Here is a 14,326-nt window from a genome sequence, read left to right as displayed (position 1 = left end):
TTTCCTTTTTCTCTTCCTTTTGCTATCTAAGCCAATCAGACTCCTTACTTCCTCCTTCACTGGACCTACCTATTTGCAGCTCTTTAGGAGGCCTCTGGGGATAGGGCAAAGGGCCCTTGGGTTCAGATTCCACTATGACACTTAGTCTCTGTATGATTGGGGAGTGGGTCAAGTAACCTCTAGGGTCCCTTCTGGCTTTTCCTCAGTGATTCTGTGGCCTAATATCTTTTCTCTTTTATATAACGAATTTTTTTTTAATTAAAATTTTTTATTTTTCAAAATATATACATGGATAATTCTTCAACATTAACCCTTGCACAACCTTGTGTTCCAATTTTCCCTCCCTTCCCCCACCTCTTCCCTAGATGGCTAGTAGTCCAATATATATGGTAAACATGGTAAAAATATATATTAAATCCAATACACACACACACATACATACATATTAATTTATACAATTATCTTGCTGCACAAAAAAAATCAAGTCAAGCCAGAAAAGAATGAGAAAGAAAACAAAATGCAAACAGACAACAAAAAGAGTGGAAATGCTATGTTGTGATCCACTCTTAGTTCCCACATTCCTCTCTCTGGGTGCAAATGGCTTTCTTCATCACATGACATCACGCATGTCATCATATGATAAATCCCCATCTCTTCATCATTGGAACTGGCCTCAATTATCTCATTGTTGAAAAGAGCCATGCCCATCAGAATTGATTTTTGTATAGTCTAGTTGTTGCTGTGTATAATGTTCTCCTGGTTCTGCTCATTTCAGCATCAGTTCACGTCTCTCCAGGCCTCTCTGAAATCTTCCTGCTGATCATTTCTTATAGAACAATATTATTCCATAACATTCATATACCATGATTTATTTAGCCATTCCCCAACTGATGGCCATCCATTCAGATTCCAGTGTCACTAAATTCTTTAAAAAGTTATTCAGACTTGCTTTCTGAATTCTCCCAAGTAGTCTCATTTCCTTTGGGATTTGTGATATTACCTTCTCTTGGCCTGGCCTGTCTCCCTCTCTTCTCTTCTATTTTCTTTGCCAGATCACCATTCATCTCCAGCCTTTGGGACATTAGGGTCCTTCAGTGCATTCTGTTTTCAATGCCTTGCCAATCCCCATGGTAATGACTCCCCAAAACATCCCCCAGACTCTTTCCTACTAGCTCTGGCTTCCTGCTGGATATCACTTGGATGTTCCTTCAGGATTTCATCCTTTTAGGCAGCATGGCATTGTGGGAAGAAGCTATCTTTGTTGTCAGAGGTCATAGGCTTTGAGATTCTTTGGTCTTATACTTAGGGCTCCTTGTATGACATTGGACATTGGACATGTTGTAAAATGAGGACTTCTTGCCATCCCTTTCACCTCTAAGCTTGTGGACTTCTCTAAAACTACCCTTTGTTGAAATGTCATCTTTGTCACCCAAGTTCTTAATCTCAGGGTTATCTTGAGTCTTCCCTCGCAATTGGGTCGCTTCACCATCATCCTGTATCTTTCATTACTGTTCACTGTTCATGGTTTTCTTGCTTCAGTTTTCTTCCTACCTCCAAGCTGTCTTCCTCATAGCTGCTTAAATAATTTTCTTTAGGTCTGGGTCAAACCATACCACTAAGCTGCCACAAAGCTTTCAGTGAACTCCTCGTGATCCGTAGGAGAAAATATAACCTCCTCAGCCTGACCTGAGACACAGGAGAACTGCAGCCTCCTTATTAGCTTCATATTCTTCCTCTTGTGCATTCTACATTTTAGACACACTGGACCTGGAGCTGTTCTTTGTTTCCATGTCTTTATACAAACTGTTGAATACCTCAAATGTATTCCTCACATCTCTGCCCCAGAATCCTTCCTTCCTTCAGGATTTAGTTCATTTGCTGCAACTTTTGGGAAGTCTCCACTATCTTCTGTCTCCCACCTCTCTCTTGTCCTCCAACTCCCCAAGTTGGTTAGTGTTCTCGCCTGTTTTAGCTTATCTTAAATTTGCTTCTCTTGGTTAATTTTGTATCTTAGACTATTCTTTCTTTGAATTTAAGGCTTAAATTCTAATTAAATTTTTTTTTTATCAAAATGTCTTTCACATAGTATGTACTTAGTATATATTTATTATATTGAATTTGTTGACAGCAAGACTATAACATGTTACTGTGCTGAAATCCCCAAAAGGTCAGGAAATATCATCTTAGATCATTGTTTTCCCAACTAATTTGATTGAGTGTTTTGTGCTTTGGCAATTTTTTGACAAATCCCCAAAATGTTGGTCACAATATTGTGGAACATACCTATTGGACAGAGCTTTGGATTTGAAGGCACTGTAGAAAAAATCAATTCTATTTTATACCAAAAGGTTATTATCTAGATTAAGGATCTAAGTATATTTTAAAAATTTTAAATTGGAAAAAATATTGCTATTATCATCATAATTTTTTCATGCAGCCTTTTCCATTACATTTCATTGACATTTTGAGCACCATGCCTTAGACTATTCCACAGCCCCACTCACAACTTGTTTCTTCCTCAGTGATTGCACCAGCCAGAGAGACTTGTTCCTGAACAAAGAAGTGGCAGCAATGATGTCTCAGAGTAAAGCCTCTTATTCCTTTGATGCTCCAACAGCTTTCTTCAATTTCACATCTTTGAATAATGAAGATGTATATAATGTGGACTCCTGGTTTGGTAGGTCTCTGCTTTCTTTGACAGCTCTGAATACTGTCTGTGTGCCATTTGGCAACCCTTTCTGCTTATATATTAGGTCTTCATGCCAATTGTTAACCCCTTTGTTTATAAGGAGGGATTATTTATTGCCTGTGAAACTAAATTCCCAATTGGCATATAGTTAAGTGTCTCCTATGTGCCAGGCACCTTGCTAGGTGCTGAGGATTAGGAGACAGCTGTGCTCAAGGAGTTTAGAGTCTATTTCTAGTAGTAGCATGTATGTAAATAAATGGTATTTTTGGGTGAAGTAGGATGGGGTGAGAAAGCATTAGTACTGGAGGAGTCATGAAGAGGTATTTAAAGGAAATGAGAAATTTTGAGAAGTAGAGGTAGGGAGGCTGTGCATTCCAGGCATGGCAGTTAGCCTTTATAAGGCATGGAGATGGGAGATGGAGCATTGTGTGAGGAAAAGTAAGACGGCTGATTTGGCTAGACTGGAGTGCATGAAGAAGAAAGGTATGTGATAAAGCTAGATAGAGGCAGATTGGAATGAGGTTATGAAGAGCTTTAAAACCCAGTTAAAAAGTTTGTATTTGATCCTATCAGTAATTGAGAGCCAATGCAGTTTATTGAGCAGGGTAGTGATAATGTCAGACCTATGTATTTTAAGAATAGCATTGTAGCAACCACGTGGGAGACAGATTGGAGAGAAAAGAGTCTTGAGAACAGAACAGGATTCTCCTTATATTTATTTTTGACCCTATTGAAAATGCCAAATGTGAAATCAATTCTTATACTAAGTTGTTTATTATTATCTTTGAATAAAGATCTCTTTTTATTGGTACTTTGCTTTGTGTTTGTGTTTAATCAGCATAGATGCTCGAAAGAATAACTGCAATGGTTACACCATGCTTTTGTTCAAAGAAAACAGGTTTGAGAAGGGAGTGGATATTGAAGCATAGAGCAGATATTGAAGCTAGATAGCAAACCACATGATTTTGAACAATACGTAATGTCATAAAGTCATTGTAAATATGGTGTGGTTGCTTAAAAAGTCAGCATGATCTTAATTAACATGAATAGAAAGAGGATAGTTATAGGCCCTCTGTTCCCTGCCATAGTCAAATCATGTCTGCAGCAACATGTCCAAGTCTGGACTTTACATCTTTTTTTTTTCCTGAGGCATTTGGGGTTAAGTGACTTGCCCAGGGTCACACAGCCAGGAAGTGTTAAGTGTCTGAGGTCAGATTTGAACTGAGGTCCTCCTGATATCGGGGCTGGTGCTCTATCCACTGCCCTACCAGCTACCCTGGGCTTTACATTTCAGGAAGGTCTTGACAAACTGTATCAAATTGAAGTATACTACAAACCATCTGGACAGAAAGAGCAAATAGATAAGGAACTTACAAAATAAGTCACAAGCCTGGGGGAGGATGGGGAGTGCCTACTCTGGGCCAAGCACTGTACTAAGCAGTTTAGAAGCGTTTTCTTCTTTGGTCCTCACTACAACCCTGGAAGGGTAATTGCTATTAATCCCATTTTGCTGTTGAGGAAACTGAAGCACACAGAAGTTACTATGACTTGCCCAAGGTTACACAGCTAGTTCATGTCTGTTTGGATTTGAACTCAGACTCTTAGCCCAGTGCTTGGTCCCTTATGCCACCTAATTGCTTGACACTGAAATATCATTAGTGTGTTGTAGAGATGTCAGTTATTTTGACTTTTTCCAAAGTTATTTTCCTTTTCAAAAACAGAGCAGCTCATAATCTCTTGACTTGATTGTAATTTTATCCTTCAAAAAGTGGTGGATATAAATGAGAGGGATTTCTATTTTGGATCTGATTATGTCACCAGGAAAAAAGAATTATTGTTGTGATTTTCATCCATTTTCATGATGGAAATCTTGGGGGAATATGCAAGCCACTCAATTTTAGAATTTGTGATAGGAGAAGAAAGCAATATACCTGTGCATCCATCAAAAAAGAATTGGGATCCTTTTTTTCCAAGTGTACTCATTGCTAAATCATAAAGTGGATATCATGTGCAATCCTACACTAGTGTTTGATAATGTAGGAGATTAGAATTTTCCAATTGAGGAGATATTATAAGTCTTGCCGCTTAAGAGACAAATAACTGAAAATGGCACTGTGGTGTTAGATCTTCCATTCAACAGCTGTTGTGCATCCATCTTGATATCTATATGTTGAAGAACTTTGGAGCATTTAGCCAGGGAAAAGTCATAGAAAGGATTTGAGAGGCTATCTTGTCAAAGACAAGTTAGACTTATTCCATTTGATCCTTGAGAACAGAACTGGGGATAGTAGGAAGGAACTGTAGTCAGCTAAATTTAAGCTTCAGGTAAGGAAAAACATTGCTAAAAATTTGGGAGCTATTCCAAAGTAGAATGGGCTGCCTTGGGAGGTAGCTGGTTCCCCTTCACTAGCGGTCTGCAAACAAAACTGGATGACTTCGTCAGAAATACCCTGCAAGGGATCTGTGTCAAATGTGACTATACAGGGTGGCTTCTGAATTAGTTCCCTTACAGTTTATGATTCTTTTATGTCCTTAGGAGAGCAACCAGAAAGGTAGGAAAACTGAACACCAATGTCATTATAAGCATCAATTGGTTCTTTTGGAGAGAGGGAAATATAAGGGAAGCATGATGGTTATTTTCAAATGTTGGAGGAACAATTATGTAGACATTGTAGATTAATTTTGTATATCATTTTACTGAAATAGATTTCAGTTCAGTCTAAGGGAAGACTTCCAAATAAACTAGAAGTATTAAAAAAATGTGATTAATTACCACTAATATCCATATGACTGACTAATTTGAACTGACTTTTATATCTGTGTCTCTTAAAAGAAATCTAATATATTGGTTTTAATGACTATACTTTTTCTACTCAAATATGACTTAACTAAAACCTGAATGTAACCTATAATTGGTGTTACTTTTCTGTTTGTATCCATTTATTTTACTTCTAAAATGACCTCGGTTTAGGCATGTCACCTATTTTGGGAACAGTAAGGAAGACTCTAGTTTTTATTAGTAGTGTAGAAGAGTAGATAACCTCCAGATAAGGATTACCTCCTTCTCTACTCCCCATTACTCCATTCTATATCCTTGGCCTCTCAGAATAAACTTGGGTAAAATATTGAGAGTCTGGTTGGGCTGTCAGAAATTTTTGTTGCTTTTTGAACAGTTAGTTGGGGGCATCTAGATTGCACAGTGGATAGTGCACAGGTCCTGAAGTCGGAAGGACCTGAGTTCAAATGTGACTTCAAACACTTGAATACTTACTAGCTGTGTGACCCTGAGCAAGTAATTTAATCCCAGTTGCCTTACCAAAAAACAAAAAAAACCAATTGTTTGAGCTGGATTTCTTCTTTCCAGTAGACCCCTGACTGCTTTATAACCTTATTAGGTTATTTTCTCAACTATCCCTGGTAAAAAAAAAAAAAAAAAAAGCACTTTTGTAGGATATCAGTTTTGCAGTTGAGATTTGGAACCTCTTGTAGACAAGATAACATGATCCTTTATCCTGTATTAACAAATCCTTTTATACACTAAAGTTTTGACATTATATTTTGTTAAGAAAATCACAATCTAGTTAAGTTGTAGATAAGATCAGTTCAGGTTTGTAAAATGTCCGTTGATTCTGAGTGCTGTATCTTTACTTTCACAATTCTCTAATGTTTTGTGAAGAATCTTCAATATCTTTGGTAGAAATGTGATTCTAAGCAATCATTCACCCTCTTTCTGTGGGATCACATTTCCTATAGTCCACAAGATTCATATTTTCTTTTGTTTTCCTTTTTGAGTGTAAACTGGTAAGAAATTTTGGGTGCCCTTTTAGGTGAACTTGCATGTATGGCAGGGTATTGTTTTATACTTTCTTACCTGTTATTTGTTCCAATAGTGGCTTACGTCATATACTTACCACAAGACTCTAGACAAATCACCTAGCCTGTCAGAGCCTTAATTTATCTATAAACTGGGAATAGGTGGTATTAATAGGGCTATTTCACAAGTTTCTTGTAAATAAATGATTTTTGTAAACTTTAAAGTGCAATTTAATTGTGAATAGTTGTCAAGGTGATCAAAATGATTTTTCTTTTCTATAGAGGAGAGGGCCAATTTGGAGAATAAGCCTCCTGAAGATGATGAAGCACCAGAGCCCACCTATAGGAAGACGCCTTTCAGAAAGGCTCACGTACCCCAAGCAGTTGTTATGCCTTTGAGATCAGGTAAGTGGACTAGAAAGAAAAAATGTCATAGGAAAAAATAAAATGGTAGCACAGATTACTGTGAGTTCAAATCTTTGCCCTGTTGCCAACATAAGTGATCTGGAGAATAAATTAAGGGCTTGTGTCTTCTCTGAAATGGGAAAAATACTTACCTTTTCACAGCATGATAGATAGGGAATATGTGAAAATTCTAAGTTTTATTTCAATTTATTTTTTAGTTCTATTTTATTTTATTTATTTAGAATTTATCTAAATTCTTTCCCTTTCCTTTCTCCCTCCCCCACCTATGAGAAGTCAAGAAAAAAAAAAAACCAAACTCCCAAATTTCAACATAAGTCACATTGCAAAAGGGGAAAAAAAAGACAAAAGAAAGGAAAAAAAAAGTCAGCTCTCAATCTGGAGTTGGATAGCATGTTTGAATCCTTTGTGATTGTAGTTGATCATTATGTTGATCACAGTTATATTTCCTTAAAGTTGTTTATCTTTATTATCTTCCCAGGTTTTTCAGAAACTTTACTTAAACTTTACTTTTTAAGACTTGACTTATCTATCTTGCTCTAGCTGGAAGTTTAGGGCTTCAATCATGATTGGCACAGGGGTTTTTAACTTGCTTTTTCCAACCTGCACTAGCTTGCACTCTTTAGACAAAACTGTAGGCCGTCCACTCCCAAGGCCTCTCTGAATTAATGCTAGACTTAGTTTGAACACTCAAATTAGCATGATCTCCTACAGCCTCGGACTCCCAAGCTCAAAAGATTGGTTAGCCTTAGCATTCCTATGTGTTAGCATCTGCCACCATACCCAGCTATATAAATATGGCATCATTCGGAAGAAATTGAACTGCTATAGAATATTTTGTGACTGTCACCTGTTTACCTTAAGTATCTCCTGTAGTAATGCTAACTGAAAGTTTATTCATATTCAGGTTTTGAACAAGTAAGGTCATCCTGCTCATGTCATTATTTAGTTTGACAAGAGAGGGCATTAAGTGTAGCATTAAAAAAGACAGTAACTTATTCTGCACATGCTGAATAAACAGGATGATATAATTAATTGGTATTCAGGGAAATTAACTCTGGTGGACCTCAAATACTAGAGTTGGTCATTATAGATTGGATGAGTATTACTACCACTTTTTTCCCTCAGATAGAAGGAATCTCAAAGTGGTATACTTACATAGTGAGTCTCTGTTCTCTTCTCACTATAGATGTGGTTAATTGAACTGAGGAAAGAATTATATCATGAAAGCATACCTTTTTTTCCTGCAAAGTGGGAAATGTGACTCAGGTTGGATGACATGAGAATAGAATTTGATTCTTAAGTATTAACAACATACTAGCAAAATGTCATATTTTGGCATAATATTACCTGAGGTGTGTTATGTGGTTTAATTCTTTTCCTGTTTGGTCATCTGTCCAGCCCTAAGTTTAACTCGGGCTAAACCTTATTATAAAACTGTAAAACACCCACTATGCATGCATACTTTGTCTGAGTCATGTATCTAGTTTGAAAAGATGACCAAAGTCTAAATTGCTAGTTACTAAATACACACTCAGAATCTTGTCTGTTTGGTCAGGACATAAGCATCCTCTAAGAGGTCATAAATCCCTGTTGCTTATTTCAACATCCACAGCCTCCTTCAGTGTAAATCTGAAACTGACCCCAGTTATGTCATTAACTAGATCTGTGGTATCACACAAATGACTCTCCTAATTAAGCTGTAAGATTGATTTGCAAATAATTCATGTAGATAGTATCATCCCTCCAACAACTATTAAATTAAGTATAGACTTCTGGGTAGTGTATTCTACTTGGAACTAAAGGAACAACAAAAACTAAATAAGTCTTGATTCTTGCTTTCAAGGTGTTTATAATTTATTAGAAAGGTAAAGCTTCTTAAATAATGTATACATATAATATGTGTGTTCTACATTCTTATGACTATTTATGTCTTATTTGCCTTATTAGATGATGGAAGCTCCAAGAGTGGACCATTTTCAGTTCTTATAAAAAGTTTTTCCATAGTTCCTTTTGCAGTTATTTGTCGCTAGTTGATCCTCACCAAATTTTTGTGGAATGACTTCAGGACTGTGTCCTTATTTGGTCTTTGTATTTCCTTTGATTAGAAAGGGGGTCTAATGTTTGCTCAGTTTCTCTGTTTCACAACCTTTAAAAAATCCAGAACATAACAATTAAAAGAAGTCTGAAATAAGTAGCAATAATTTATAGAAACTCCATCCACAACAACAGTGTTATAATATTTTCTTCATCTAGTGGTTATTTACAGCCTCATCTGTTGGGAAAATGAGACCATGTAGAAAGATTTCTGAGCAACTAAAAAACCCCACAGCATCATCTACACATTAAAAGCCCATATATGTAATTCATAATAGAAACCTCCAGCTCCTTACCCCCACCTTTCACCTGTTTTTTAAACAGTTCTAACAAGACTATTGTTTTCCTACTCTGTAATGAATTAGAGATGGGAGGGACGCATCAGAGTAGATTAGTTGAAAGAAATGAGGATTGACCACTTAATGGTTAGGGAGGAAGAAGAGAAAGAAAAGTGATGAAAAGCTTACACAACTTCAAAAACAAAGCAGTATGAGATAATTTAGTGTAGGGATAAAAAATCCTGCAGAACTCAAAAGTCCCCCAAGGGCAATGTTGTATTATAGCACAATCTTCGTAATGACAACCCTTCACCAGTAGAAGTTTATATTATGTTTGCTATGCATAATTTAAGAAGGTGGTATGGTAAGCTTTGGCAGAATCAAGACATGACCTTTTGGTGGAAGCTCCTATTTCCTGACTACAGAGAAACTATTTCAGGTTTTTAAAAACTAATCATGAAACATGATTTTAAAACATGTATTTAAAACAAATTTTTAATTTTCTTCACTTTTCTTCATTTGTAAAATTGAAATAATAGTACTTATTATCTACCAGAGAGATTTATTTTTGAAGGATCAGATGAACTAATGTATATAAAATGTTTTGGGTAAAAGAAATGTTTATAAATAGGAAGTGCTATTTTTATTGCAAATATTGAATGATAATGTGGATTTTTTTATCCATTGAATAGTCCTTTGCTCCATGTAGGTGGCTCTTACATGATTTTTGTTATTTTAATATTTTAATAAATACACTTAAATATTATTGGTTTCCTTTTTCAATCCTGTATATTTAAAAGTTTGCATTTAAAAGACTTCTGTGAAGAAGGTACATAGTTCCCATCAGACCACCAAAAAAGTCCAGGATTCCACAAAAAAAAGACAGGGTTTCTTAAACATTTTTCGTTTTTGCGCAAGAAATATTTACATAACCCGAGGTATATAGGTATATAAAATAGATATACAAATCACACATTTGCTGATAATAAATCATAATTTCACGACTCCCATTCAGTTATACAATTTCATATGAGATCATCACCCACAGCTTAAGAGGCTTTGATCTAAAGCACTTTTTAACTCTTCTTTTGTCCTACCTCTTTGGTTTCATGTGATGACTATGTAATACCTACGTACGGGGGTGTGTGTGTGTGTGTGTGTGTGTGTGTGTGTGTACGTACGTACTTATAGATGACTTTTTTCCCCCCATTTTTCACTATAGTTGGCAACACTTGTGTAGAAACAGAGAATCCATCAGAAGAATCTGGTCCATCAAACGCTTGCAACTCGCCAGGCTACCAGGAAACTACGTCAAAAAATGCCCCTGTTTTTGGATCCCTTGTTCCGGGCCAGTCCCAAAGGTAACACTAGTGCTTGGGAGCCAAGAATAACTTTTGTGATCAAGGTCAAGCTGAAACTGATAGAATTTATCTTTACTGACTCCCTCATACCTCGGGGATTACACTTCCTAGAACAGATAGGCCTCTGTCTTCTCTTGGGGATGGTTTCTGCCTCTCTTTGCAAAACCCTTCTCTCCATGCTTGGAATGGATTGTTTCAATCACTCCTGCCCTACTCTCTCTTCCTATTCTTCAAATCTTGGTTCAGCTGATTTCTCCATGAAGGCTTTGACTGGAAATACTTTTCCCCTCTACAGATATGCCCAAATTAACTTTGTATCCTATTTATTTGTAGGTGGTATTCCTTTTTCCATTAGCTTTTGGTCCCTGAAGGCAAGAATTTGAGGGCAAGAACTTGGGTATATCCTTAGCACCTAGCACCAAATCTAAAAAATCTTTTTGCCAATACTAAGCATACTAAAACAGTTTTTTGCCACAAGAATTAAGTTGCACTTGAAGATACTTTGGCTTAAGAGTTGTAATTGAGAGCCTGTATTCAAATTGAATTTTATTGTCTTGTTTCCTGCCTGATAATAAAATCCCCCTACAATTAGAAATCCAAGGCATGTTTATTGAGTCATGTAAGTTGATGCCATTCTAATATGTCCCTGTATATTTTAAAATAATCTTGAGATTATTATTGAAATTAAATTTATAGGAAAGAAGAGTATTTTATAAAAATAAAATGGCATAGCTAGGAGGAAGAATTCACAGATTAATGTGCTGGGAACTGATGTTCTCTGGGCAAGTGACACTTTTTTTCCCTCAATAATATTTATTTTTCCAGTTGCATGCAAAGATACTTTTCAACATTCATTTTTATAAGATTTTAAATATTTTCCACTTTCTCTTCTTACCTTCCCACTCCTCAAGAGAGCAAGCAAGATGATACAGATTATATGTATATAGTCATTTAAAACATTTTCATATTTGTCGTGTTGTGAAAGAAAAATTGGAATAATACTTTCTAGCTGTGTCACCCTGGACAAGTCACTTAACCCCAATTGCCTCAGCAAAAAAAAAAAAAAAAAAAATTGGAACAAACAGAAAAAACCTTTAGGAAAAAAAAGCAAACCAAAAAAAGATGAAAATAGTGTGCTTCAATCCACATTTAGATTCCCTAGTTGGATTCCATAGTACAAGACTCTGGATACAGATTGGCATTTTTCATCCCAGGTCTATTGGAATTGTCTTGGATTGTTGAGAAGAGCCAAGTCTGTTATAATCAATCATCACATAATCTTGCAATTACAATGTACAGTGTTTTGTTGGTTCTCAGTTTATGTAAGTCTTTGCAGACTTTTCTGAAATCGGCTTGCTCATCGTTTTGTATAGAACAATAATATTTCATTATACTCATATATCATAACTTATTCAGCCATTCCCCAATTGATGGACATTCATTTAATTTCCAATTCCTTGCTACCACAAAACGAAGTGCTACAAATATTTTTGCCCATGTGGGTCCTTTCCCCTCTTTTATGATGTCTTTGGAATACAGACCTAGTAGTTATCCTGCTGGATCAAAGGGTATACACAATTTTATGACCCTCTGGGCATAGCTCCAAATTGCCCTCCAGAATGACTGAATCAGTTCACAACTCTACCAACAATGCTTTGGTCTGCTCGTTTTGCCATGTCCCCTACAACGTTTATTATTCTTTTTTCCTGTCATTTTAGCCAATCTGATTGGTATAAGGTAGTATCTTAGAGTTATTTTAATTTGCATTCCTTTGATCAGTACTGATTTAGAACATATTTTCATATGATCTTTGATGTCTTCATCTGTTCTTGGACTATTTATCAATTGGGGAATGAGTTGTATTCTGATAAATTTGACATGATTCTCTATATATTTGAGAAATGAGACCTTTATCAGAGACAACTTGCTGTAAAAAAATTTTCCCAGTTTCCTCCTTTCCTTATAATCTTTCTTCCTCTCCCCAGGGGTCACATAGCTGGGAAGTGTTAAGTGTCTGAGGCCAGATATGAATTCAGATCCTCATGATTTCAGGGCTAATGCTCTATCCACTGCCCCACTTGCCTTATAATATTGATACATAGATTTTGCTTGTGCAAAAACATTTTAAACTTAATATAGTCAAAATTATCCATTTTACATCTTGTAGTGCTTTCTTTGCCTTGTTTGATTATAAATTTTTTCCCTTGTTATATCTGACTGACACACTATTCCAGACTCCTCTAATTTGCTTATGGTATCACCCTTTACATTTAAATAATGTACCCATTTTGACTTTATCTTGGTATATAATGTAAGATCTTATTATATTCCTAGTTTCTATCATACTGTTTTCCAGTTTTCTAAATAGTTTTTGTCAGATAACAAGTTTTTATCTCAAAAGCTTGAGTGTTGGGGTTTATCAAACACTAGATTATTACGTCCCTAATCCATGCTACAGATTCTTTACTCTTAGCTAGTCCTAGATTGTTTTGGATTATTACCACTTTTTAATACAACTAGAGATATGGTACAGCTAGGCCACCTTCCTTCATATTAATTATTTTTCCATTAATCCCTTGCTATTTTGTTTTTCCAGAATAAATTTTGTTCTTGTTGGGTTTTTTGTTTTTTGTTTTTTTAGCTATGTAGAATAATCTTTTGGTAGTTTGGGATGGCACTCGATAAGTAAGTTAACTTAAGAAGAATTGTCATTTTTATTGTATTGGCTCAGCCTACCCATGAACAACTGATTTTTTTCCAGTTGTTTAGATCTGATTTTATTTGTGTGAAAAGTATTTTGTAATTGTTTTTTTTTCTAGTTCTTGTTAAGTCTTATCTGGGTAAATAGACTACCAAGTACTTTATATTATCAAAAATTATTTTAAATTAAATTTGTTTTATCTCATGCTTATACTTTGTTGATAACATGTAGAAATGCTGATGATTTTATATGGGTTTACTTTTATGTCCTGCAACTTTGCTAAAGTTGTTAATTATCTTCACTTGTTTTTTAGTTGATTCTCTAAGTATAACATCATGTCTACAAAAAGTGATAGTTTGTTTCCTCATTGCCTATTCTAATTTCTTCAAAAATTTTTTTTCTTATTGCTATGGCTAACATTTCTGGTACAGTATTGAGTAACAATAGGGATAGTGAACATCCTTGTCTCACTTCTGATCTTATTGTGAAGGCTTTTATCTTGTCATTACAAAAGTGCTTGCTGATGCTTTTAGATAAATATACTTATCATTTCAAGGAAAGCTCTATTTATTCCCATCATGCTCTTTAGTGTTTTTTTTTAAATAGAAATGAGGGTTATATTTTGTCAAAAACTTTTTCTACATCTATTGAGATAATTATTATTATGTTAATATACATATTAATTATTATTTAATTAATTATGTATATATTAATTAATATATATTAATCTCAATATAAATAATATTGGGATTTATCTTGGTTTTTGTTACTGATATGGTCAGTTATGCTAATGGCTTTCTTATTTTTGAACCAGGCCTGCATTCCAGGTAAATCCCACCTGCACATAGGGTATAATTCTTGTAATATATTATTTTATCTAAAATGTTTGTATTAGCATTCATCAGGGAGTTTGGTCTATAGTTTTGTTTTTTTATGTTTTCACTTTATCTGGTTAGGTATCAGC

General features: G+C 35.3%; 1 protein-coding gene across 5 annotated transcripts in view; it reads left to right on the top strand.

Moving 5' to 3' along the window:
* TPX2 (TPX2 microtubule nucleation factor) overlaps positions 1 to 14,326 on the top strand; it is a 63,163-nt gene that overhangs the window by 12,459 nt on the left and 36,378 nt on the right. For all 5 annotated transcript variants that reach the window (XM_023507349.2, XM_023507348.2, XM_031954123.1 and 2 more), the window contains 3 exons: positions 2,523 to 2,677; positions 6,785 to 6,907; positions 10,523 to 10,661. In XM_023507349.2, the coding sequence (XP_023363117.1) occupies positions 2,572 to 2,677; positions 6,785 to 6,907; positions 10,523 to 10,661 (368 nt within the window). In that variant the 5' untranslated portion in view covers positions 2,523 to 2,571. The remainder of the gene's footprint in view (positions 1 to 2,522; positions 2,678 to 6,784; positions 6,908 to 10,522; positions 10,662 to 14,326) is intronic.

This window comes from Sarcophilus harrisii, chromosome 2 (assembly GCF_902635505.1).
Source record: "Sarcophilus harrisii chromosome 2, mSarHar1.11, whole genome shotgun sequence".
In the NCBI taxonomy this organism is placed as follows: domain Eukaryota; kingdom Metazoa; phylum Chordata; class Mammalia; order Dasyuromorphia; family Dasyuridae; genus Sarcophilus; species Sarcophilus harrisii.
Note: the sequence above shows the minus strand (reverse complement) of the source record. Positions and strands in the feature narration are given on the sequence as shown.